Genomic DNA, 25,680 nt, shown 5'->3' with positions numbered 1-25,680 from the left:
GGACACTAGTCTGCAATGTTCCTTTTTTAAGAATGTTTACTCAGAAGAAATACCTTGTCTCTGTTCCTTATTTTTATCTCTTGCCTGGATCAATTCTTGGCTATCAACACAGAAAAGAAATAAAATCAGAAGATATTTCCACAACCAGGAAATCAAAAGAAAATTCAGCATGCAACAGATATGTTAATCAATGAGATGTATTAATAGTCGATTGCATATTTGCTCTAGGCATATGTATTCGTATGTATGCATATACATATATGTGTATAGCAGATATAGATACACACACATACAGGCACAGTGTCTCTTCAAACTACCAGATTAAGCCAACATGCAGGAAAAGACAAGGAGAGCAAAACCATTGCACTCAAGTGCACTCCTTCTACCACTGAGAAACCACAGGCCTCAGACATACCCCCTGACCTTTTCTGACACATACCAATGACAGATTCAGAAAATTTCTTTCTCCCCCCTTCGTTCTCTCCTCAGTTGCTGCAACCAGTCTCCAGATCCAGCTCACATCATGTCTGAAACCTACTCTCTAAAGAAAAAACAATGCTACCATCCATGCTCCCCACTAACAAGGAATTTACATCTTAGGGGCCAACAAGAGTAATTTAAGAATGCACATGGAAGCCTGGTGTCCAACTGCCCATGCTCTCCAATGCAGAGATTCTGGTGAAAGTACGAGTACGCTGCTGCTACTCAGAGCTGCTGAAAACTTGACTAGGTGCAATACCAAGTTCACTGCAGGATCAGCATGGACACAGCACTGTCTGCTCCCCACTGGACGACTCTGCCTAGCTTCACTGCAGCAGCTGACTGAGCCAAGCACACTTTGCAGTGCTCAGTTGTTTCCATACTGTATGTAGCACAGACTGTAAAATCAGATCAGGAAATAAAAACTGTGCTTTCCCAATCTCACACATTTCTAGTGCCCTGAACTTTGTGCTCAGAGCACATCCCTCTAGTATATCCCGCCTGATATACCAGCCTAGAAGGGCAGGGATACCCCACTGCTTCCCTAGGAAGCAGTGAGCACACTGAGCTTTAGTCCAAGCACAACAGCCCTGATCTTCCCAGGACGCAGCTACTTGCCAGCAGGTGGCACTCGCCAGCCTCACCGTCTGCATTAAGCGATTTTAACACACTAATTTATTGCAGGGAATAGGGGCTTGATTACTCTAATCAGCAGAGCCTCCTTCATCTTGGTTTCACAGCCAAGCAGCTCTAGATTTATTCCTTCACCACTCGGATTGCTTTTTATTAGAGCAAAACCAAGGGAGTATCATAAATCTTTCACATCTCTTGCCTGTGTGTTTGTGTACACAAAGAGTGAGAAAATCCGTAGGGGGAGGATGGACGGAGATCTTTTGTAGCAGGCAGAGCAAACCTGGAGCCCTGGCCAGCCCACCCTCTTTCCTCCCAAACCAGTGCGAACAAACAATTCTCCAGGTGGCTTGTCAGGCATCTGAGTCCAGGTGATTTCAGTATGACCAGAGGGAGACTTTTGAATCTTTTGGCCAAATGCCTCTTTTCTACAGAGCACCAGTGCTGGCTTCTGGGATGCTGCACTGATCATTTCTATCTTGCTCTTGCAAGACAGAGGGGTCCCCTGATTTCTGGAATAGTAAAATCTCTCATTTGGAAGCCTCTGCAAAGACTCTGCAGTGCTGCTTATTTATAACCCTTTGTATAAAGGCAGCCTGACGTGCAGCAAGCAGAGGAAACGGCACAAACTGGGACTCAGGACTGCCTGCATATATCAGCATTAACTCTGCTTCCGCCCTTTGTCTTGGAGATGCAAGAACAAACCAATGATCCCATGACAGCGTCAGAGAAAGGGGGAGAAAGCCCATGTCATGCAAGCCTTGAGCTCAGACTGATTTGGCCTACCACCAGCCTCGCAGGGCCTGGCTCTGCTTGCAGAGGATCAACGTGGCTGGGCCTGGGCAGGAAGGAGGGGTTCATACCGCAATCAGCACAGAGCTGCTTTTGCCTTGGCACTGGTTAGGACTCTGGATGAGTCAAATACTATTCATGACCAAGCACAGCCATTCTGGAGGGCTGGTAGTCAGGCTTACTGCTGCAGTGGTCTGATAGCCTCAGGACAATGGATATCCATCAGGCCTGTCATTCTGCAAGCCCTCCTCAAAAAGACCCCTCCCAGAGATGCAGCCCTGAATCCACATTCAGGGCCTTGACACACTCACAATACCAAGCTGTGGGAAGCTCCAGAAAACATTCAGATATGAGCTCCCTGTGGATGCTTTCAAGGATCTGCAATTATCTCCAGAACCCACCAGTGGTTGCACAAAACCCACAGACCACCCAGCACTCTCTGCTTGTGCGGTCTGTACTTGGGCAGCTACAGCACTGCACCCCAGATGGTAGAGAACCAGACAGATAAGAGACTCTCCAGCCACTACTTTCCTATCTGCCTTCCAAAGACCTCGCTTCATCCTGGGCCAGCCAGCACCCCTGATACACCCCCATCCCTCTGCTCTGGAGGGGTTCAGCTGCTTGGTTCTCCAGGGCAAGCTGTCAGGCCCCTGAGGGCATTAATAGGCTTTAATGACCCTGACCAGCCTGAACTGGGGCCTTCACCCACGTGCCCTGCCCACAGGCCCAGGAGCTCCATTTAAGCTGGGCCCTGGGCCTTCAGTCTCTGCTTCAGCTATGCTGCGGGTATGCTTGTCTCCAGCTCCATCACAGCCCTCCCTGCCTGTGCCTACCCATGAACCCTGCTGACTACCATCCCCTCAGACCTGCCCCCTCCCAATGGACCTGCACAGCTATCCGTGGGCTGTGCCTGACCCCAGTTACCACCACCAGACCTGATCCTGACTTGTACACTTGCACGCCTGGCTTGACCTCAGACCTGCCTTAGCACCAGGCACCTGCCCGAAGATTTGGACTCTTGGCTGACTCTGGCTGCCATCTCCAGGTTTGCTCTGCTCACTTCACTGGGTACTGTGGGATGGAGTCTGGCTGGTGTGGTCCCTGCTCTGCTGCTGCACCTGGCTCCCCATCCATTAGGGAGCAGCTGGTCCTCGCTGTGCGACAACATAAGCACAGCCAACAGGGCCAAAATCAACACAAAAGCAGGGTCCCATACCAAGAGGAGAGGGGAGACATCATGCTCAGACATCACATGATGGTCACCAGGATGAAATCCTGAGCAAAAAGAGATGAAACAGTATCTTGGCAATAGCCACGTTTTTACTGCTACTGAGGCTCCATGTGAATTGTAACCACCTTCTGCTAGATTCCCCTGGCTAGATTCATAAGAGACTTTACTCTTACTGGGGCACTGAGCTCGCGCTGGAAATCTCCAACTATGCTTGTGGGACTGGATATGGACCCTGAGCATGCTGACTCTGCTGGAAAAAAAAATAAGCTCTTTGCAGTCATAAGAGGAGCTGGAAGATAGCAACGGCCTTGGCAGAATTGAATTCACATCTCAAGTTATATTGCTCCGTATCTCCCAATTTGCTTTTTACAAATTCTCACCATGCTGCATTGCAATAATTGCCCTCAAGGAAGTACATTTTTACCCTTTGAGCAGCATCAGGGTTGATTCTCATGTTTTCTGCAGGTACATGGAAAGAGGACAAACTGTATCCTCATGATGGTGGAGAGGCCAAATTAAAGGTGGGAGTGCTATACTAAGATACAGGCAGTGATCTAGTCCCTTGCTGGAGCAGAAGACAACTACCAGGGAGGAAATCGGATTTTAATCTGGAAACCCAACAAAAGTCTAAGAGCCCTAAGGAACAGAGAAAACAGAGTAAGACATGAACACGCATAAGACATGAACAACTGGGATTATCTTGGGGCTGTATCAGTGGCATCCACAGCTTAGACAGGTATTGCCCAGTACTGGTATCACTGCAGTGTCCCTTCAGTGCTTCTTTCTCCTCCAAAGTCCATTTCTTCTTGTAAGTTCCTTAAGTTAACTGGCAAACCCCCACATTTTTGCTTTTCTAAGCAGAACTGCCAAAAAATCATACTATTCTCTGCTTAAAAGCCAGGTCACCTGATGACAGCAGCCAGAGGGCAACCATCCCAAAACAAGGGCTTCCCTTCAGTCACCCGCTTGTTGCCAGACATGGAGACTGGATGGCTCCAAACAGTCCCAGCATCTCCAGGGCCTCATTTTCTAACGGGGGACCTTAACAGCATGTGTAATTCCTGTGCGTGAGGGAACTTGCACTGGCCCCAAGCCACACAAACTCCCTTGAGGATCTCCAACATTCAAGCACAAGATGTGAACATGCATTCAGGCCCCACATGAGGAATGCAGGGCCTGCCTTGGCAGTAGGGAAGACAAGCTCTTATTCTTAGCTCCAAGCAGGCCCTACTCCTCTTTGTTCCCCACAGCGCAGAAGCCAAAGCAAACAGACACCATACCTTCAATCACTGCTTGTGAGCCACAATTCTACTATCCTCTGAAGCACTACAGCAGCAACAATCCACTCAGCATTGACCTACAGCTACATGAACTCACTCCAGTACTAGCTGGCAGAAAAGCCATTGCACAGAGGAGGTGAGCTGGAGTCTGGAGCTGCAAGATCAAAGCTTGTGCTCTTGCTAACCATTCAATTCTGTTGCTTAACCAAAGTCTAACAGCTCACAGTTCCTTGTTAGAGCTCTAGGCCAGTGCACAGAAATGCTGCCTGCTCCCATTTTAGTTCTTAATCTGCTCTCTTCCATGCAGATTTTCATCTGCTTCCTTCCTGAAGCTTCGGGGCTCTTGCAAGGCTGTTGTCTTGTTGTCCCAAGCTCACTGTGCTGCATGCTGTGAGCCACACCACTCTCTACACAGCTTAAAGAACCACACAGTACAGCAAGAGGCCATCTAATGCTTTCTACAGTGCCCTTCTAGACTCTGTAGCCTCCAGGTTGATATCTATGGGTTTAAGTACAGAAGGTATTCAAAGGCTTGGGCAGGACCACAGCATCTACTCTGAATTCAGCGCCTAGCAAGCCAGGTGCAAAACAGACATGGCAGTGTTAGCTCTGCCACTAGAGCCCGCTGGTATGCCCCCATCTGCCGGCAAAAGGTGGGCAGGCAGGCCATACAGCAGTGTCTTCTCTTCATCTCAGTGCTCATGGTGAGAATGTTGAAGACATGGCTGCTTCTAGTGCTCCTCCTGATGCTCTTGTGAGGGTGCTTTTAATTAAGTGCCCAAGTTGACCCATCCCTGAGCTTCTCCTAAAAGCTGCAAACTAGTTACCTGACAAGGCACCTGAGGTAAGCTCCTGGATGTGGGTTCAAAGTAATGCACGTGGCTCCTATGGAGCACAAAGACACAGATGGTGCATGGCTGGCCTCTGCAGTGTTCCTGAGGATTAGCAGCCCTGGAGCAGAATCGGATTGTATTTTTCCCCTGCAGTCAGAGGGGCATTCTCCTGTCCTTCTAAGCCTGATGAACTAACAAAACATCTCAGCAATGCTGGGGATCTGCCTGTTTGATCCTAAACTAGGTAGTACTCATAGTTCATCATCAATGCAGCAGCTTGAACAGATACGCATGTGGATTCTGGAAAGAAAAACAGGCCAGTTGTTGGTGCCACAGGCAGCTCCCAGTTTCATGGGGATGCTGTTACAACTCACAAGCTCCAGTGATGGTTCACAACACTGCAGGCTGATGGCATTTTCTTTTCCAGCTGAGAAAGGCCTGGGGTATCCTGTGCTCACAATCCATGCTGGAGCACTCATCTAGCCAGCAACCCTCAGTTGCGTCATGCAGGCCCTCTCCACTGGCAGACTATTAACACTGGAAAATTCTGTCTTCAATTTTCATTTCAAATGCTTGCCCTAATCAGCATAGTAATGAGAAAGACTGAGACCTGATCAAGTTGTAAGAGGCAGAAAATGAGTGGAGACTGTGCTGCTAGGGCACAGTCCTGTAAGTCTGGAAATGCAGCATATTCCCAGCTAATTAGTACAACAGCTAAGATCAACAGAAACAAGTATTTCCATAGTAAGTGCATAGCAGAGAGCTCCAAGCTCCACCCTTCACAGACAGCAGGGACAAAACAGAGTTCCCCTGCAATTGTTCAGATAGCCAAAACCAGCACTTGGCCAGAAGAGCAAATTTGAAATGGCTGCCCCTCAGGACAGTTATCAGTTAACAATTGCTGATGAGTCCTTGCTGGCTATCACCTTAAGCTATCAAATTCACCTAGAAACGTAATGAAGATGCCATCCCCTGCATCTCCCAAACCAAGCTACTGAGTTCCTAAGTGAAATATATAGTCCTATCTAGGTCTCTGCCTGAGCCTGAGGTCCTCCCTCCCACAAGAGGTACAATGATGCTTTCAGTCCTTGTCCTGCCTCCTTCCTACTGAAAATTTCTGTTTCTAAAGAAGGAAGCAATAGGACCCCATGCCCTTCCAGGACGCGGCAGGGCTTCTTTGTCCCTTGCATCCAACACTTGAGTCTGCAGAACAAAACCAATGCCCAACAGGCCAGCTATCTGTGGAAGGCCGCCAGCCACTTGAAGCTCCCAAGCTGGATGCACATGCAATACTAGGTGGTAATGGATTCTCAATCCCATCAGGAGCAAGATGCAGAGCTCTCCTGAGGGAGGGAGAAATTCTCACTGCACCACATGAACACAAAAGAAAAGGACAGAAGGGAAATGCCTATGGCGCCTCTGCTCAGAATGGGAGAGTGCTGCACAGTACTAACATATGGACCTTATTCCTAAGAGAGATGCTTAATGTTCCCTGTGCATCCATGCTGTGAAGAATGGACGGTTACTGCAACTGCAAAGGACAGTATCAGTTTGCTGCTCTGTGCCCCCACAACTTGGGGCAATAGGGAGACCACGAGCAATAGCATCAGCTGCACCCTAAACTTGCAATTTAGACAGAAGCCCATCACCAAGAGGTCTCATTCTGCTTGCTGATACAGTGCAGTGCTGTATTCTCACCTGTTCAAGAGGTTGTTCCTGCTGACCATCCTCAGGAAGCCAGTTGGATCAGTCATTGAGTTCAGCTTGTTGTTCATCTCCTCAAACTGTTGGTCCATGATATCCCCAGCTTCGCTCTCAGTCTCGCTACTGGCACAGGCTCTGCAGGAGGAACAGGAGGGTGAAGGAGTCATTGATGCAAGACAGAGCAACAGCTTTGTGACAAATGCTCAGTCACTTTGAGAGAAAATGTTTTTCAGACACAACCTCAATCAAATGCTAAAGTCAAATTTTCCCTGGATTGCATCACCTCCTCCAGTTAGGCATACAAGAAAGTAACAACCCCATCCCCTCGTCTTCTCCTAGGCATTCTTCAAAGTTCAAAGAGTGGCACACACTGATGGAAATACAGGATGCAAATTCCCATGTACTGCAGGTATGGACTTTTGAAGCTGTAGCACAACACAGAAAAGCTGAGGTCTGCAGGAAACACAAACTCAGCCTTTGATTTGCCTAAGAACATGTGTTAGTGCATCCTTTACAGATTTCCACAATAATAACTCCAAGCTCTGTATGCTTCCTTCACTGGCAAAGTGCAACATAAAAAAGGGAGCTGTGTTGCTGCTCCTGTTATACAAATAGGGAAAGCACAGAGAAAAAAAAATTACTCTATCAATGCCACTAGGACAGCAGCAATACAGAGAGAAATAGAGCCCAAAATTTCTAAATTTTCCATCTTCTGACATTAATATCTAAATTATCATCTCAGTGTAGATTTTCTGTCAAATTGCCATTAGTATTTTCCCTTCTTTCTAAAGGCAGAAGGCGAACACAACTATTGTATGTGCATTTTTAACAACCCCTCCGTTTAATCTAATAAATAATTTGCATATTATATGGCACATCACAAACCTTGTAATTTGTACATTTAAGCTAAACCTGCTATGCTACCTGCTGAAGCCAACTTAGATCTCATTTCTGTTTCCTTTTGGGTTCCTGACAACTTGGAGCCTTTTCTCAAGGCCACATTGGCCAATGAAGAGCACATGAGTTAAATTAACACATGACACGTACTGGTGCAGCTACCTAGAGCTGTCCCTATGTTGCTGTATGGACCACAGGATATCTTGTAAGCACACTTACAGGTCAGTATAATTTAATAACCTGAAACAGTAAGTCCTGACAAAAGCCAATCGCTTCATGAACACTGAAATGGGGCTAGCTGAACAACAGCTCAGGGCCGGGGGTGGAGCAGGGAAAGGAAAATAAAAGGTTGACAACAGCTGACTCCTACAGGTTTTTCCTCCAGCTGCAGGCATGCTCACTTTTGACTCCTGGCTCAGTTTTGAATACATTTACAATGAGTATTGGGAGCTCCTTAAAGAGGTGGAAATCTTGAGTTCATGAACCCAAGAGAGCAGGCCACATGCTCTCCCTAAAGAGAAAGGAGTATGTCCCAACACAAGTTCAAACAGACTTTAAAGTCTCTCACACTTTATTTTTTTGCAAGTATGTGTTATTTGTATGCTTAATTAGACCAGCTGAAAGGAACCATTTCTAGCAGAAAGCGAAGGCTGCAGTGTGGAACTGAACACCACCACAGCAAAATCCTGATGACACATCCCATGACAGCATCCTTTCCTCTCCAGAAGCAGAAAATGGGAAGATGTGCTGCTCTGGAGACACAACAGTACCTATAAACACACTTACAGCATTATGGAACACAATAGCACTTAAATTTGACACAAAAGCACACAACTACAGTGCACTTAAGCAAGCTATGAACTGAGAAGTCAGAGTCAAACAAAAGTTTTCGTATGTGTGCTATACATATTTAAATCCCTGTGTTCTTTGCAGAGAACAGGTTCCAGGGACTGCAGATGACAGCTTCTCCTGGGGTCTGGTGTGCTGGAGCATGGTGGCAGTCAGCAATGCTGTAGGGAAGCACTTGATCCATGTGGGGAAAGAGTTTCAAAGCAGAACATGACGTTCACCCACATGGAACAGACAAGATTTGTTTGTTTAGTTCCCTGCATGTAATTTTGAAGTGGGGAAGGAGCTTCTGCCTGTGATCATACCACACCAGCCCAGTGATCTCAGAGACAAGCATTAAACCCAGAATCCTTAACTGAAAACATACCACTACCATCACCACAAAGACAGGAGGAAGCTGACACTACAGTAAATTAAAAACTCATCCCAGAACCTAAAGACTGAAGGACTCACTTTGCCAGGAGGAGAATCTGTGGTGACAAATGGTTACTGGAACTGAAAACAGTATCTGCAAATCTGTTGCACGAGGCACAACTGCAGATTTTGGTCGTGTATATGCATATCTAGGGGGTAAGATTCAACCATCAGCTTGTGGAGATAGATGTAACCTTCTGAATCACGCAAACCTGATGCTTTAAGAGAAGAGTAGGTAAAACCAATTCAGCCTGTGGTTTTTTCCCCTCTTGTCCTTCCTGTCAGTATTCACACCTCAGAAGGAGCGACTCTATTCTCCCAGAAAGAACAGAGAGTTCATGGTCCACATGCACGTACAAGACAGAACTGGATGAAGCATCAACATTCGGAACACATCTGCAAAACCCAGGAAACATAAAGGCTGGAGGGAGTAACTTCTGACATTTCCTTTAATGGGAATCACACAACTCATTTTCAAGCAAGCATTGAAACACATAACTTGGAAGGTGTGACTGAAGCTAACAGAAGCAGAAGTCTCTGTACAGATTTTATGTAAGAACCCAAAAACCCTAGACACCACCACCACCAAAAATAGGCCATTTCTTAAATGTGCCATTTACATGTTAGGAATAATTTCATGATTATGATCATTTGGATAGCAGTGCTTACGTGCTTGTAGCTTCTCAGGGCTTTAATCTGAAGGAAGCTACTCCCCCGTGTATGTCCGTTCACTTATATTTCGAGTACTCAGTTGGCTGAAAGACCCTTTGCTCTTTCTCAGAGTACTTAATAAAAACCCTAGACTAACAAGCAGTTTTTTACTGCTCACAGTGAAATGAATAATCCAATTTGCTCTAAAAAATATGCTTCCCTTCAGAAAGCCACCTTGACAATCATAAAAGGTTGTGCACCTTTTCAGAAAGTACAAACCCAAAATGCATTCAAATGAGACACAACTGTAAATCCAATACACACAGATGTGGGCATCACTGGAGATGAGCTGGCTGTCACTACTTCTTCTGGTTTCCAACTGTCTCAACATTATGAGTTAAGCACATACCACCTCAGCAGCACATGTTTACAGCACTCAGTGGACGCAATCCTGCTAATGCCCTTGTGAGATTGGTGGGTAATTTCACAAAATGGCAAGCTCAGATTGAGTTCAGGACAAACGACGAGTCCTAATCTAAGTCCAACCTGATTGCTGACCACAGGCTCACTGTGCTACATCTACCATCTTGACTACCAATAGCAGCAACTCACCTGTTCATGCTCAAAATCTGTTATAGATACTGCCAGTATTTCAGTAACATTTACAAGGTCTGCATTAGCCAGACTGCATAACCAAATCCCTCATTTCACTGGATGACTAAAGCTCGTCCTCCCCCAATGGCAACACTAAATGCTCAGTGACCCTCCAAAGGAACTTCCAGACTCCACTGTTGTGCTCAGATAAACAGGATCAAACACCATGTTCACCAGAAGTTTTCAGAATAGTAGTATAGATTTTTTCAAATCGTTTTGTATCTTGTATCATCACTTACAGATAATTGGTGTTGTGGTTACACAAATGTTTATCGATAGCAGTAGAACAACCAGAAAGGAAAAGAAAATCGTTGTGCAGCTACCCCAAGGGAACAAAAACCCTCAGGAGAGAAATTTAACATCAGACCCCATGCCTTTATCTATCTCCTAGCTGCAAAACCACACAGATCACTCTGACATCGCTTTCCTCCTTGGAGACTAGGGCAGTGAAGCAGAGAAGTTTTCTTCTAGATACACATTGTCCATCTCAACACAGACATCTCTTTCGCCTCTTTCTTATTAACATTATTCTCTTGTCTGGGAGACGAATGCATGGCTCATTTCAGGTTTTTGTGGTTTGGGGAGAGTTTTACTTTCCTCCTTCTTTGCAACCTGGTCAGGTCAAATATGGCACAAATCTGCTTTTATTCTGCTGTCCACACCTCTTAAGAAAATGCCGTGGGTTACAGACTGTGAGGTTTTAGTGCTCTGAAGCAGTGCCTCAGAGATTTTGATCTGTCTTCAGTTTGTCACCGCACGAAGACTCTGGGACTGTATAACTTGTTTAGCTCTTACAAGAAGATCTTACAGCATGGCTTCACCAAGGGCAAATCCTGCCTGACTAACCTAGTGGCTTTCTATGAAGGAGTGACTGCATCAGTGGACAACGGAAAAGCAACCGATGTCATCTATTTGGACTTCTGTAAAGCCTTCGACAGTCCCCCGCAACATCCTTCTCCCTATATTGAGGAGATACGGATTTGATGGGTGGACTATTTGGTGGATAAGGAATTGGCTGGATGGTCACATCCAGAGGGTAGCAGTCAATGGCTCGATGTCCACATGGAGACCAGTGACAAGTGGGGTCCCTCAGGGGTCTGTACTGGGACCAGTGCTATTTAATACCTTCATCAATGACACAGACAGTGGGATCGAGTGCACCCTCAGCAAGTTTGCAGACGACGCCAAGCTGAGTGGTGCCGTTGACACACCAGGAGGACGAGATGTCATCCAGAGGGACCTGGACAAGCTGGAGAGGTGGGCCTGTGTGAACCTCATGAGGTTCAACAAGGCCAAGTGCAAGGTCCTGCACCTGGGATGGGGCAACCCCTGATATCAATACAGGCTGGGGAATGAAGGGATTGAGAGCAGCCCTGCAGAGAAGGACTTGGGGGTACTGGGGGATGAAAAGCTGGACATGAGCCAGCAATGTGCGCTTGCAGCCCAGAAGGCCAACCGTACCCTGGGCTGCATCAAAATAAGCATGGCCAGCAGGTCGAGGGAGGGGATTCTGCCCCTCTACTCTGCTCTGCTCTGGTGAGACCTCACCTGGAGCACTGCGTCCAGCTCTGGAGCACTGCGTCCAGCTCTGGAGCCCTCAGCACAAGAAGGACATGGACCCGTTGGAGCAGGTCCAGAGGAGGGCCACCAAAATGATCCAAGGGCTGGAGCACCTCTCCTATGAGGCCAAGGTGAGAGACTTGGGCTTGTTCAGCCTGGAGAAGAGAAGGCTGCAGTGAGACCTTATTGCGGCCTGCCAGTACTTAAAGGGGGCCTATAGGAAGGATGGGGACAATCTTTTTAGCAAGGCCTGTTGTGACAGGACAAGAAGTAATGGTTTTAAACTAAAGGAGGATAGATTTAGACTGGATATAAGGAAGAAAATTTTTACAGTGAGGGTGGTGAGGCACTGGAACAGGTTGCCCAGAGAGGTGGTGGAGGCCCCATCCCTAGAAACATTCCAGGTCAGGTTGGACGGGGCTCTGAGCAACCGGATCTGGTTAAAGCTGTCCCTGCTCACTGCAGGGGGGTTGGGCCAGATGATCTCTAAAGGTCCCTTCCAACCCAAAACATTCTATGATTCTATGATAAGATCAATTTAATTTTAACAATAACAGGGGTGTCTAAAACAATCTCAAGGGATTGCAGAAACCCACAAGTAATTTATGTAGCGCATGACTGGCAGTTTTGGGGGCAGATTTCCACTAAGAGGTGGGAAAAAAAGCATCTTGTGCTCTTTAGGAGACTGACACAACAGCCATTCTGTTAAAACAAAACCCAAAAAATCCAACCACCCCAAAACACAGTAAAAAGTCCCGAGATCTCTTCTCAAGCTGGCAGTGTTATGGACAAGCTCTTTTCTGTAGTGCAGGTGAGAAACTTGTCATTGAAGTTGGATATAATGCCAGTAATAGTGCTCAGGTCTGAAGGCATTATGCAAATATAGACAATTATTGGGAAATGAATTCCATTCATAAGTTGCATATAAACGTTTAGCCAGCTGCCAAGAATCTTCCAAGCAGCACACCAATATACAGATCCTTGATTTTTTTGGTCTTTTTTTTTTATTTTAATGAGCTTTCTTGGCCAATGACTCTGAGCTGAAATCATGCTAGGCCCAGCCAGCGTCATTCAGGAATAGTGTGGCCAGCAGGAGCAGAGACAACAACTATTTGTCCCCTGTACTCAGAACTGGCGAGGCTGCACCTGGAATACTGTGTCCAGTTTTGGGCCCCTCACTACAGGAAGGACATTGAGGTGCTGGAGCGTGTCCAGAGAAGGACAACGAAGCTGGTGAAGGGTCTGGAGCACAAGTCTTATGAGGAGCGGCTGAGGGAACTGGGGTTGTTTAGCCTGGAGAAGAGGAGGCCGAGGGGAGACCTTATCGCTCTCTACAACTACCTGAAAGGAGGTTGTAGTGAGGTGGGTGTTGGTCTCTTCTCCCATGTAGTTAGTGATAGGACAAGAGGAAATGAGCTTAAGCTGAGCCAGGGGAGGTTTAGGCTGGAAATTAGGAGAAATTTCTTCACAGAAAGGGTAGTCAAGCATTGGACCAGGCTGCCCAGAGAGGTGGTGGAGTCACCATCCCTGGAAGTGTTCAAAAACTGGGCAGATGTGGCACTTTAGGACATGGTTTAGTGGGCATGGTAGTGTTGGGTTGATGGTTGGACTGATGATCTTAGAGATCCTTTCCAACCTTAATGATTCCTAGTTTTTACTTTCATTAAAAAATAATCCAGCCACCAAGCCAGGAAACATGAAATCATTACTCTACCCTTAATTGGTTTAGTGGTGGACTTGGCAGTGTTAGGTTAATGACTGGACTGGATGATCTTAAAGGTCTTTTCCAACCTAAACGATTCTATGATTCTGCAGATTTTTTTCTTGACAGTTTTAAAAGTGTCATGATTCTTTCATCTCAGACGTGTCATGGTTTAACCCCAGCTGGCAACTAAGCACCACACAACTGCTTGCTCACCCATCACTTGCAGTGGGATGGGGGAGAGAATCAGAAGAGGAAAAGTAAGAAAACTTGTGGGTTGAGATAAGAACAGTTTAATAATTGAAATATAATAATAATAATAATAATTATTATTATTATTGGTGAAAAGGAAAACAACAAGAAGAGGAACAAAACCCAGGGAAAACAAGTGATGCAACCGCTCACCACCTGCCGACCAATGCCCAGCCCATCCCTGAGCAGCAATCGCTACCCCTGGCCAGCTCCCCCCAGTTTATATACTGAGTGTGACGTCATATGGTATGGAATATCCCCTTGGCCAGTTTGGATCAACTATCTTGGCTGTGCCCCCTCCCAGTTTCTTGTGTGCCTGGCAGAGCATGGGAAGCTGGAGAAGTCCTTGAGTAGTGTCAGTACTACTTAGCAACAACTAAAACATCAGTGTGTTATCAACATTATTCTCATACTAAATCCAAACAGAGCAGTATGCCAGCTACTAGGAAGAAAATTAACTCTATCCCAGCCAAAACCAGGACAGATGTTCCTGGACAAGCAGGAATAATGGCTGCTTTTCAGCATTTTGTACACTTGAATGGGAACATGTTATTTCTTTTCAAACTTTCTGCTATTTAAGCCCTTGCACAGCCTAGCCTGGAAACACCGGACATGTTCCCTTAAGTGCAGCCTGCAGATACCCAACGCTCCCCTTACAACACATCTCAGACTCTTCCCCGAGGAACCACAGAAAAGGTGTATACAAGCACTCAGCCATTTGCCGCTCCATGTTGTGGCAATACCAGTCCTATCCCTGGACCCAAACCAGAGAGGCCCCAAAGCCTTCACAGGCCTGCCAGAGAAGCAGGTTATCACAGAAGGGAAACGCTTCCAGCCCAAGAGCAGAGTGGACAGCCCCATGCCAGAGGGCTGAAGCAGTCCTCCTGACAGAGGGTAAGCCAGAGAGGCAACGCCATTTCATTCCTGTGATTGTCCCAGCTCACATCTCTCACAGCGGCCTAAAGGTGGGAGAGTCTCTGTCTCTCTTGGAGAAGCTGGACAACAGCAGCAAGGCTTGGCCAGGCCTCAGAGGTCACACACGAAGTGCATAGCACCGATTCCTGACTCACTACCCAGTGCTCGTACTAAGCAGCTTGACAGTGGCTCTTTGAAACAATTCTTCAAGCTGGCCCCAGCCCAGATTCAGGCTCCAGGAGCAGGAGGCCGGGCTGGGGAGCCCAGTGCATGTATTCCCTGGACTAGCAATGCCAGAGCGCCAAGAAGCAAAGATAAGCCTGGCACTGTGCATCCTCAATTTATTCGACAGGGACACCTTTTCCCAAACCTTCACAAATCCCCTATTTTTTCTGGTACGGGCGGCGGGGTGGAAGGAATTCTCTTCAGTTCCCTGAAGAAAGGTAAAACCAGGAAAATGTGTCACCGCAATCTGAACCCATCCTGCCTTGCAAACCTTTCAGGACACACCCAGCATCCCAGCACAGACACACATTCTTTAATTTACTTTTAAATCAGTGCAAATCACAAAAGCAATCTATGAAGCCTGAGTCCAGAACCTCTGATGGCTTCCAGCTCCCTTCCAGAATCTGATGCTCCCATGAAGGAAAAAGCATGGAGGGACTCGCATCCATGCTGAGCACATGTGTCCGCAGCCCTCTCAGAGCTTCAAACCCAGCAAGCTGACTGCAGCCAATTCCGTTACTGGTACTGGGGGACGTAACACAACCAAGTGTCATGTTCTCCGTACCCCAAGGGGAGAATTAATTTGTGTGTGAGTGACTGGAGCAAGCCCTGGGGAAAGCAATCAGGAAATCTGGTCCCATTCTGCATAGTTAAAACACCTAACTTCAGGCCTGGGGTTATGTTCTTATTTTGATCCGATGGAAAATTCCCATCTTGTCAGATTAAGGTGTGAGCATCAAGGGCAGGAAGCTGAGGACATTGCTGGTGAGCGGACTACAAAGCACAGCTTGGTTTTACTGCTGCCTTCTGCACAACAATGCTCTAACTCACGCCACTGCAGTATCAGCTATGCAGCTGCATTCGCTGCCTTCGGTAGCTATTATAAAAGATGAGCAAGGATTAATTAGGAGAGCTAAACAGCTTCCCGCTTGCCCACAGAACCCTAAGCACAAATCAATTCGAGGATCAATGCCACCATTTCCTCTTTCTTGGCCAACATCATTACCTGGAACACCAGGTTCGGGTGTGCACTGCCCCTGCAGACCACGAGTCGCGCAGAGAGAGCAATCTGCAGGGTGGTAGCCTCTAACACGGGCTGCTAATGCTCGTGAGGGCCGGGGCAGCACCGTTAGTGCTTTTACTGTCAAAGCTGGGCAAGGAAAAGGACATTTGTCCACAGCTTCGGGGACTCAAGAGTGTTTCACTCACAAATCTTGGTGCTGCAGAAAAAAGCAAAATGTTTAAAAACCAGACTAAAACATGGTATAACCTAAGAGTCAGTGCCTCCACTCACACCAGTTTTGGGGGCTGGTTAACAATCAGCCAACATATACACTTAGGTCCCTTTGCACTAGTAGTAAACTAGACCTGCAAACTGCCGGTGTGTTACTAACCCACCCAAAGTAAAGCAATTTATGACTATGTAGCAAGCTTCAATTATAACACCAAGCTAAACTGTCACTGCATCACCTACCCTGTATGCTTCATTCGCAAAGAATATATGAGCACAGGGACATCCCCAACTCTGCTTTTCAGACAGAAGCATTCGGACAAAAACTACTTGTAAATATCAGCATAGAAACTATATTCGTACCCATCTAATCAATAAATCAAACCAAATACCACAAGAGATCATGAGACTGAGTATAAATAAGCAAAAAAGACTGACTTGTGATAAATCCATAGGATAGAAAAAATGAGGAAACATAGCTGTGGGACCCGAGTAAGGGATTGGAGTAAAGTTCCTCCCTCTTTGCTGAAATTCGTCAGATGGATTAATTCACTGTAAATTATTTACTCAGCTATAGCCACAAGGGAACGTATTTGGAGGGGGGGTAGAATTCTTGTGGCATTTGCAGTTTTTCGTAAGTAAATCTTTGAAAGGGAATTAATTACACTGGAAACTGTAAGTAGGATGGAATCTGCCCATATACAGTCTGACACGGCATCCGCCTCCTCATCCAATCTACAGATTCATTACCCAGCCTATGGGTTCAAACCTTATTTGCATGTGCATATAGAGTTACTTGGCAGAGAAACAGCCATGAATACAAAAATAAAGCAATTTTCTTGTTGCTGCAATGAGAATTTGCCCCTACTCTGACTCTCAGTTCTCAGACCTCTCGGCCAATTAGCTCATCCATGACTTATAAATTGCTTTCCGTTGGGAAAGCGGGACCCAGGATGTCAGGACCCCCCCCTCCCCAGCTTACCGGGTATAGTAGGAATCCACACCCAGAGCCTCCCGCACACTTGAGATGTACTGTTCCAGCACGGAGTTCGTCATCGTTTGCAGGGTCACACTGTTGGCTTCATGGAATTCCCCAGCATTTTCTGTCAGGCTGTCACCCAGATAATACTCATGAAATTTCAGAATTCCTGCAAGGCACCAGAATCACGAGGTTATTTCTGCAGGGCAGGAAGAGTGCTGCCAGCAACAGTCTAGGAAGGTGGCACAGCCCCTAGCATTTGGCATTTCCAGTACCACTGGGGCAAAGCATTCCATGCCACGTCTCTACAGGGCTTTTCCAGCATTCTGTATTACAGCCTTGCTTTTAGAATCTGGTTTTGTACTTTGCAGATGATGGCTCAAAGGTACGAAAGCAGAGCAGTGCTTTTATGAGATGCCCAGAATGCATTTGCTATTGCAGCAGTCTCATCTAAAATATAAAACAGATCTTTCATACAAGCACCTACCAGAGTAATTCGCATTTCAATAGATGCACATGAAAAATACCTATTAATAGCCTCTGATCACATAAATTGAACACACAAGGCTCAAATGCTGAACAAAAGTGTTATTACTACAGCAGAACCTCCTCGCATCACACAAAGATTTTTCATTTCACTCATATGCATGAAAATACATTATATACAAAGAAAGAAAAAGATAGATTAATGCATAGTAAAATATTAAGACAGCGTTTCACAATGGGTAAAACAGATAAAGGACACTCACTGTTTTGTTAAGAATTCTACTATTACTGCAGATAAAAGCTTCCTCCACTCACAGTGGCATATCCTTCCTGATATAATTAATTCTACAGCCTGCGATCAAAGGCTGCTCCGGATGCCCTGTTTGCCTTGACAGCATAAATTATTAAACCAGTTAAGAGTGGAGTAATAAAGAATACAGCAACTCCTTCTGCAGCAACAGCAGCAAAAAGAGAATCAGCGAAGAGGCTAACGGTACCATCTCAGTGGAATAATGAGGATCCTGGGCTGCCACTGAAGCTACTCTCCCTGCTAGCACTAACGAAACAAGAAGAGGTCACTGTGGCTGGGTTGGAGTCACTCCTATAGAGCTTCCCAGCAAAGCTGCTCAAGTGGAAGCACCACAGTCCCTCTCCTTCCCAACACCTGACAGTGCCTTCAAGTACAAACCCATGTACTGGAAGGGTGCACCTGCTTTTCTATAAGACCCAGTTTGGGCAAGGAGGAGACTGGTCATGAAGCCTAGTGGCAAACCCTACACTTCTGGTCCATGTAATTTTAGTAAGCTCATCTTGGTATTAATACTATAGAATTACTGGCATTTTACTGTGCAAACTACAGGCCTGAAGAGTGAATTAGTGACTGGATGCATAGCAGGACACCACCATCTTACACTTATACATGCAACATTGCAAAACGCCCCCAAAAAGCATATCTTCCAATCACTGTCATCCCATCTGAAGTCAGGCATGTGTGAATGTTTGCTTCCCTTCCCAGAGCATTTCTGCTGCAATCTGAATAGTGCTTTTTATCTCTTTAGCTTTGTCATGGTGAAGGGCTGCAATTATTAAATTATATCCAGAAAGAACTCATGAAAATTTACAGTCATCACTTTATTAGATAATGAACAGCAGCTGTCTGCAAAAAGCAATCCTCTTCAAATTAATCCTCCTTGCTCCTCTGTGATAAGTGTTTCCACATTCATATGAAGAGAATTCAGAGGATCAGGCAGCTCAATGGCATATCAGGAAGTGGGGACGCCCTTCTGTTTTCTGCAATCCACTTCAGTGGATAAATGTCAAAAGCTTTTGGAAGGATAAAGCACAGAAATATAATTAAAGTAGGGATTCTTATGCATAGAAGATTCTCACAGAGCCAACATACTTGGAATCTCATTACTGCTCTGCCCTGTGGGAAATAGATACAGATTGGAGGTTGAAAAATGGAAATATTAAACATGTGAAACATTACCATCTCCAGGTGAACATCAAAGTCCCGAATAAGCACTTCTACATCATTATTGCTGTGGCTATGCCACAGTTTTCAGCCTATTCAGCTCTAAGGTACTAGATGGAAAGGATCCCCTCATACGTTCACTCTGGTCCCAGATTCATTCCTAGCTGCAAATGGCCCAATTCTCCCTTTGTAAGGCTTGTTGACAGGCTCTCATCTCCAAAAACAACCTCACCTGCCCCAGGAGCCAGCAGCCAGCTGTACAGATAACCTGCAGCCAGTGAGTAGTAGAGAACAAGTCCCCTCTGGCCATTCACTGTCTCCAGGACCTGGTCAATGGTCACTGGAGAATAGGGATCAGAGTCCTGCTGCCCAGTCTGGCGTTCCACGAGCAGGTCAGCAAATGCTCTCGTTCGTCCTCTCTCTGCTACTGCCAAAGCTTCATCGTGGTGACCTGAAAAGACAAAGCCATCTCTCAGACCTGACACCAATGTGGTCTGTAGCGCAATGTGCAGGAACAGAGACAGCTGCTATCCCAACCCGAACTAAAACCTGGGGAAGCAGAGTCACAGCACTCATTTCTGGAAAGAGTAGTCTGCGCTGGAATACAGTCCACAGATTATCTTGGCTGCGGGCAATAACATGACGTATGGGAAAATGAGCCACAGAAAGGCAAATGAATGGAGGAAGCAAGAAAGAAGATCCAAAGGTGCCTGAAAACCAAGGCAGGAGGCCCTTATTTCTGTCCTGGCAAAGAAACGCTGTGTTGCATCGGACTGATGAGTGAAAGATGTATCATGAACTGCCTCCCCGCAACTTCAGCTGAACTCTGGGCATGAGCTTGGAGTTCAGACTCAGCATAAGATGGCATCTCTTACCAAGACTGACAAGTACTCGCTGCAGGGCCTGATAGGAGGATGTCTGCAGGTCGAACAGTGACAGCTTGTAATCTGTGCTCAGCTGCACTTCATGTCGGATGGTTTCAAACAGTGCCGAGGCCCGGTACAGCTGGGGGGGAAAATAGCCATGGTGACTTCCTTACAGACGCAGGACAAAGCACTGGCTGGGAGAGCAGGAGGACCCAGGGCCAACATACCCTCAGGCAGGGGAGGTCTGCCTCAGACAGCCCCTCAGGATGGCAGCATCCCTGGCAGAGGGGAGGTGACTTAGGATGGAGCAGGAAGGCACAGGGGCCGAGTCGGCTCAGTGCATTACACACCCTCCCCAGGATGCACCAGACGCTTCCTCCCCCGAGGACAGGAATGACCCAAAGGGCTCAGAGGACACAAGCCCACCAGCACAGGGCAGCCCACGGTATACCTGGTGCTGAGACTCTTCCAGGTTCCCACTCGCCCAGAGGGAGAGGCCGAGGCCGTGGCGGATTTTGGCTTCATCTTCTCTGCGTCCCAGCTGCTCTGCCAGCCTCAGTCCTGAAAAGCAGTCAGAGTGAGAGAGGGCCAAAGGGGAGAAGGGGCTTCGGCAGCCGGGTTGAGCACTTCTGCCTCAGCAGCCCGGGGCTGTCACCTCGGGGGGCCCGGGGCCTCCAGGGCTCCTGTGGCAGGCAGAGACAGACACGGAGCTGCCGAGTGTGGGACGCTGAGCAGAGCAGCGACGGGCAGCTGCTGCTGACCAGGGTGAGAGGTGCCTCAGCAAGAGACATTGCCATGGACCAAGACCTCCCTAAGTGAGGTTAAGGTGCAGTCCCCCTGAGACACACTCAGTAAACCCCTATCAAGAAGTTTGACTTTTAAACCTTAAAAGCCACACAGACAAACAAAATCACACTGAGCTGCCAAATGCTGCCAGAAAAAGACACCTCTTGCCACATTACTGGCTTGTTTCCCACCAGCTCTCCCCAGCCTTCTGGCAGGCTCCGCATGGTTTATGTACTGAAGCAGAGCAGAGGGCAGGGTCCTGGCATGAACGGCCTGGAGCTCGTTTCACTTCCAGCAGCACCTTCTGTGCCATTCCCCCTTCCACCATGCTCCAAACCTCTCACCTCCGTGGTCCTGCTGACAACAGGGATACCTCCTCTTAGGCACCTCAGATTTCCCACAGACGGGGGAGTGGGGGCCCTGGCCACAACCATGCAGCTCAGCAGCAGCTAGCATCTGCAGGCTTTTCAGAAATCCTGCGTCACACCAGGAGAAGAAGCTGTATTTAATTGCTCCCCCTCCAACTTAATTGAATTCCCTCAGCATACTGGAATTCTGCGAAGGTCAGTTTCAGGAAAACCAGACTAACTGAAGTAATTAATCCTTTGGCTTCCAGCTTCATACACTCCAGCTACGCTGCTCATCTCCTCCATCAGAGAGCCACCACCTTGAACAGATGCTGCTTGCATGCTGGAATCCCTTGCAGCAACACAACTCACAAGCCAGTGCTGGCCCCGGCACTCAGCAGCAGTGGATGGCTTCCAGACACCGAGGGCTGAACCTCTCTCACCTCCCTATAAAACACAACTTGTTTTCACTCAGCTCAGAGGACACTCGCCCACCTGGTCTCAATCCCCCTTGAATGCAGAAGGAAAGGCCAGGTGGCTATCAGCAAGGCACCTATCAGTCTGAGACCTGCTCTGAGGATCAGAGATATCCATTACAACCTGATGTGGTTTTCCCAGAGCCAGTTTCTGGTATGCAATGCTATTTATAGCAAAGGTTTACACCATCTAGGCTCAGGCGCAAACGAGCTTTATAAGGAGACTCTGACAGGTATGGTCTGGATTCAAGCTCAGAGCTAGCTGAGCCTCCCCCAGGAAGGCACAGACCATGCTTTGCAATGCTTTCTCTGCAGGACACCAGGAAGGCTCCGACTGACATGGCGTGCTGACCGTAACAGCCCACTTGGACAGCTACTCACACGGATGGCCAACATTAGCTATGAATGTCTCCAAGAGCTCTTGCATCAAAGGCCACTGTTAAACACATCCTCTTAGTGCCACGCTCACAGTACCACATTCTCTCCATTCTCTTCGGGCCTCCCTCCTCTCCCCCTGCACCTACCACTACATGCTCTGTTGCATAATTCAGCCTCTTACCTTCCTGCAGGTACATCACAGCCTGAGAGTAGTTCTGCAAGGCGTGATGAGTCCTCCCCAGACTGCTGTAAGACACAGTTTTGGCTACAAGGTCGTTCATTTGCGCTGCAATGCTGAGGTGCTGCTCCTGATAAACTACCGCCCTCTCGTAGGTGCCCAAGGACTCGTAGGTCAGGCCCAGGTTCCCGTAAGCCCGGCCTTGGCAAGTGGGGTTGTTGGTCTCCTCTGCAATCTGCAGGTCTAGCTGGTGATACTGCAGGGCTGTGTCGTACTCTCCCATCTGCTGGTAGACCCCACCAAGGCCGCAGGCAGCATCGCTCTCCAGAGCTCGGTCCTTCATCTCTCGAGCAATGTTCAGCTGGCGCTCCAGGCAAGAAATGGCTTGCTCATAGTTCCCCAGCTGGCTGTGCAAGCTCCCCAGCTCGCCATAGGCCTGGGCTTTGTTAAATGCCTCCCCCAGCTCATGTGCCACCACAAGCCTCTTCTCAAAGCACACCAAAGCCTGCTGCAAACTTCCCATAGCCCTACAAGCGAAGAAAACACAGCATTTATTTTGCCAGTATTATCTTGAAAGAAGATTTGTCATTTCCTCTAGAGGCCAGCTCAAACCTCTCAAGCAGAGACAAATGCTCCCCCCAGGAGACATCCCCGGCACCTTTGAATCAACCTCCTCCTTCTGCCACGCTATAAACTTTTCCTCTCAGGCCAGAGCAACATCAGCTTCATTATTTGAGCCAGTAGCACAGTCCTCAGCACCCAGAGGACTCTGTTACTCGCTCCCATGCCGCATCCCCGTGCATGTGTACAATGGCCACACAAACACACCCCAGTAGTAACACAATGCATCCATTTCTACTTGTACTTCACTGTCTGTCATTAGAATACATATGCAGTGCTCCTTACCTGTGCCCATTGCCCAAGCCCCGGTAGGCCTTTGCCTGATCTTGCATACGGTTCAAGCTCTGAGCCACAGACAGGTACTGTTCATAATACTTTATAGCTTCCTCAAAATCTCCCAGAGCCTCATAACAATCTCCCAGGTTCCCATACGCTCGGCCCCGATCTAATACAGATTCATTTCCACTGAGCTGCTGCAGCATGGCCAGCTGCTGTTCAAAGTAGCCAATAGCTTCCTCCATGACATTCATGTTCATCTTGGTAATGCCCATGTTACCATAGACTTGGGCTTCTATGCTGGGGTCCTTCAACTTCTGCCCAAGCTCCAGCTGTTCTTCGTAACACTTGAAGGCCATGGTGTACTTCCCAAGTGACATATACACTGCAGCAAGGTGACCGTGTGCTCTGCATTCACCCGGCACATCTCCCAGCTCCTGATACACTTCCAGCTCCTGCGTGTGGTAACCTAAAGCCTTGTCACACTTCTGTATCATTCTGTATGCAGAGCCCAAGGCTGCATAGGCACTGGCTTCCAGTCTCCTGTCTTTAACATGATGGGCTAAGCTCAACTGCTGCTCATAAAATTTTATTGCACCATTTACGTCTTTTTTACAGACAAAAATATCCCCTAAGTTACCCAGAGCTCGGAATTTGGCCTGGGAATTGTTCAGAGACTGGGCCAGGGACAACAGGTACTTTTGACACTCCTCTGCTTTGCTGAAGTCCATCAAGGCTTTGAAGGCCAGGCCCAGGTTGCAATAGGCTTTCGCTTGGCTCAGCTTGTCATGAAGATCCTTTGCTAAGGCAAGATCCTGCTCGTAGTACTTAACAGCTTCCTCGTAGTTCCCAAGGCAGTAATGGGCATAGCCAAGGTTATGGCAAACCTTCCCCTCCCCTTCCATGTCCTGCAGCTCTGGGGACAAGCGCAGGTACTGCTCGTAGTAAGGGGCTGCCTGCACATACTCTCCTCGTGAGCAGTGGAAGTTGCCCAAATTGCTGAGGGCCCGTGCTTCACTCTGGATGTCTCGCAGCTCCCGGGCAATGTTGAGATGATTTTGGTAGTGCTGCAGAGCACGGTCATGGGCACCCAACGCTTGATAGGCAACTGCTAAGTTCCCATGTGTAGATGCCTGAGAGGCACGGTCATTTACTTCCATAGAAATCTGCAGCTCCTGCCGGTGGTACTTGACAGCCTGGTCATACATGCCGAGAGCGTTGTAAGCATTGCCCATGTTGCCATAGGCCCGGCCCTGGGCCGCGTAATCGCTTAGCTCCTGAGCTATGGACAGATGTGTCTTATGCAGCCGCAGTGCAGTGTCATAGTCACCTTTCATCTGGTGAATGATTCCTGAAAAATAACAGAAGCGGGCTCAACAAAAACATTCCTCTGTGCTAACCCTTCTGCAATACCTTGCCATGCCAGGTCTTCCGGCAGCCCGGCCCTCGGCAGCTCATGGCCTGGCCCTTTCCCCAGGCAACCCCATCCCTTCCCCGCAGCCCCCTGATGTGTCCCCGGCACAGCTGACGTGGCGCAGCCCTTCTCAAGTGGACTGCTTCCTCGCTCCTAACAGGCAAATCCCGGAGAAGGTTTTTTATTACACATGAAGCATGCATTCACCACAACAACTGGACAGTGTGGCCTTATAAAATGCCCATTTTCTTTTTTAATTATGCTACCTTTTTTTTTTTCATCAGTGATACCTGGTGACTCCAGAGCTCATACTCAGCACACTGAGTGAGAAAGCATTTGCATTTGCTTTTCAATTGCAGTCAAATCATCTTGTACTTGTTATGAGACAGGGGAACAGGAGCTCTGAATCTGCTAGTGTTACAACTTACGCTTCAGTTAAACTCTGTGCTAATACTACATGTGGCTCCTTTGCAAACACTCATGAACAGGCTTGGAGATCCAGGAGCCACTGAAGGAGGCCCTGCAAACACAGTTACCTGATTCTGCAGATTTGTCACAGTTACTTGACACCTGAAGACAACTTTAGGTCTTTCCCTGCCCCTAAAAGAAAACAGCTTCCAAATTCCACCTCCGTATCACACCCAACGTGTTGAGGGAAAAGAGATGTGGAGGGTCAGGAGGCAGCTGCCTTCCCCAGTCACCGGCAAGGGCAGCATGCTGTGACCAGGCCCTGTGCATCAGCCTCCTCTTGGTTTGTACTTTCAAAGAGAAATTTGAAGACAGAGGCTTTCCAAGTGAGCCCGGAACACAAGGGCTGGAATTTGCTTTCCCGAGGCAATCTGGACCTCGCAGATTCATTTTTTAAACTCATGTAGGACTGAAACCCCAAGTTCCATTATGTCAGCATGAGGCATGCTGGCTGGATTACCTGTATTCTATCAAAGCAAGTCATTCAGAAATTCTGCTCACTTTCCTACTAACATGAGGCTTCAGGAGAAGGCAATTTAGAAAACATCGGCAGAACAAAACAGGATCAAAACAGCAAACGCTTGTCTGCTGATGACAGTTCTTTTCTCTCGCCCCACACTGCAATCGTGAT

At 47.6% G+C, this 25,680-nt stretch overlaps 1 protein-coding gene across 1 annotated transcript in view; it reads right to left on the bottom strand.

Moving 5' to 3' along the window:
- TTC28 (tetratricopeptide repeat domain 28) overlaps window positions 1-25,680 on the bottom strand; it is a 202,933-nt gene that overhangs the window by 17,861 nt on the left and 159,392 nt on the right. The window contains exons 7-13 of the mRNA XM_075718953.1: window positions 23,177-24,518; window positions 22,274-22,797; window positions 20,557-20,666; window positions 20,115-20,244; window positions 19,472-19,690; window positions 17,283-17,448; window positions 6,945-7,085 (exon numbers count right to left, since the gene is read on the bottom strand). Coding sequence (XP_075575068.1) covers window positions 6,945-7,085; window positions 17,283-17,448; window positions 19,472-19,690; window positions 20,115-20,244; window positions 20,557-20,666; window positions 22,274-22,797; window positions 23,177-24,518 — 2,632 coding nt within the window. The remainder of the gene's footprint in view (window positions 1-6,944; window positions 7,086-17,282; window positions 17,449-19,471; window positions 19,691-20,114; window positions 20,245-20,556; window positions 20,667-22,273; window positions 22,798-23,176; window positions 24,519-25,680) is intronic.

Source organism: Pelecanus crispus, chromosome 11 (genome assembly GCF_030463565.1).
Source record: "Pelecanus crispus isolate bPelCri1 chromosome 11, bPelCri1.pri, whole genome shotgun sequence".
In the NCBI taxonomy this organism is placed as follows: domain Eukaryota; kingdom Metazoa; phylum Chordata; class Aves; order Pelecaniformes; family Pelecanidae; genus Pelecanus; species Pelecanus crispus.
This window is presented reverse-complemented; position numbering and strand designations above follow the sequence as displayed.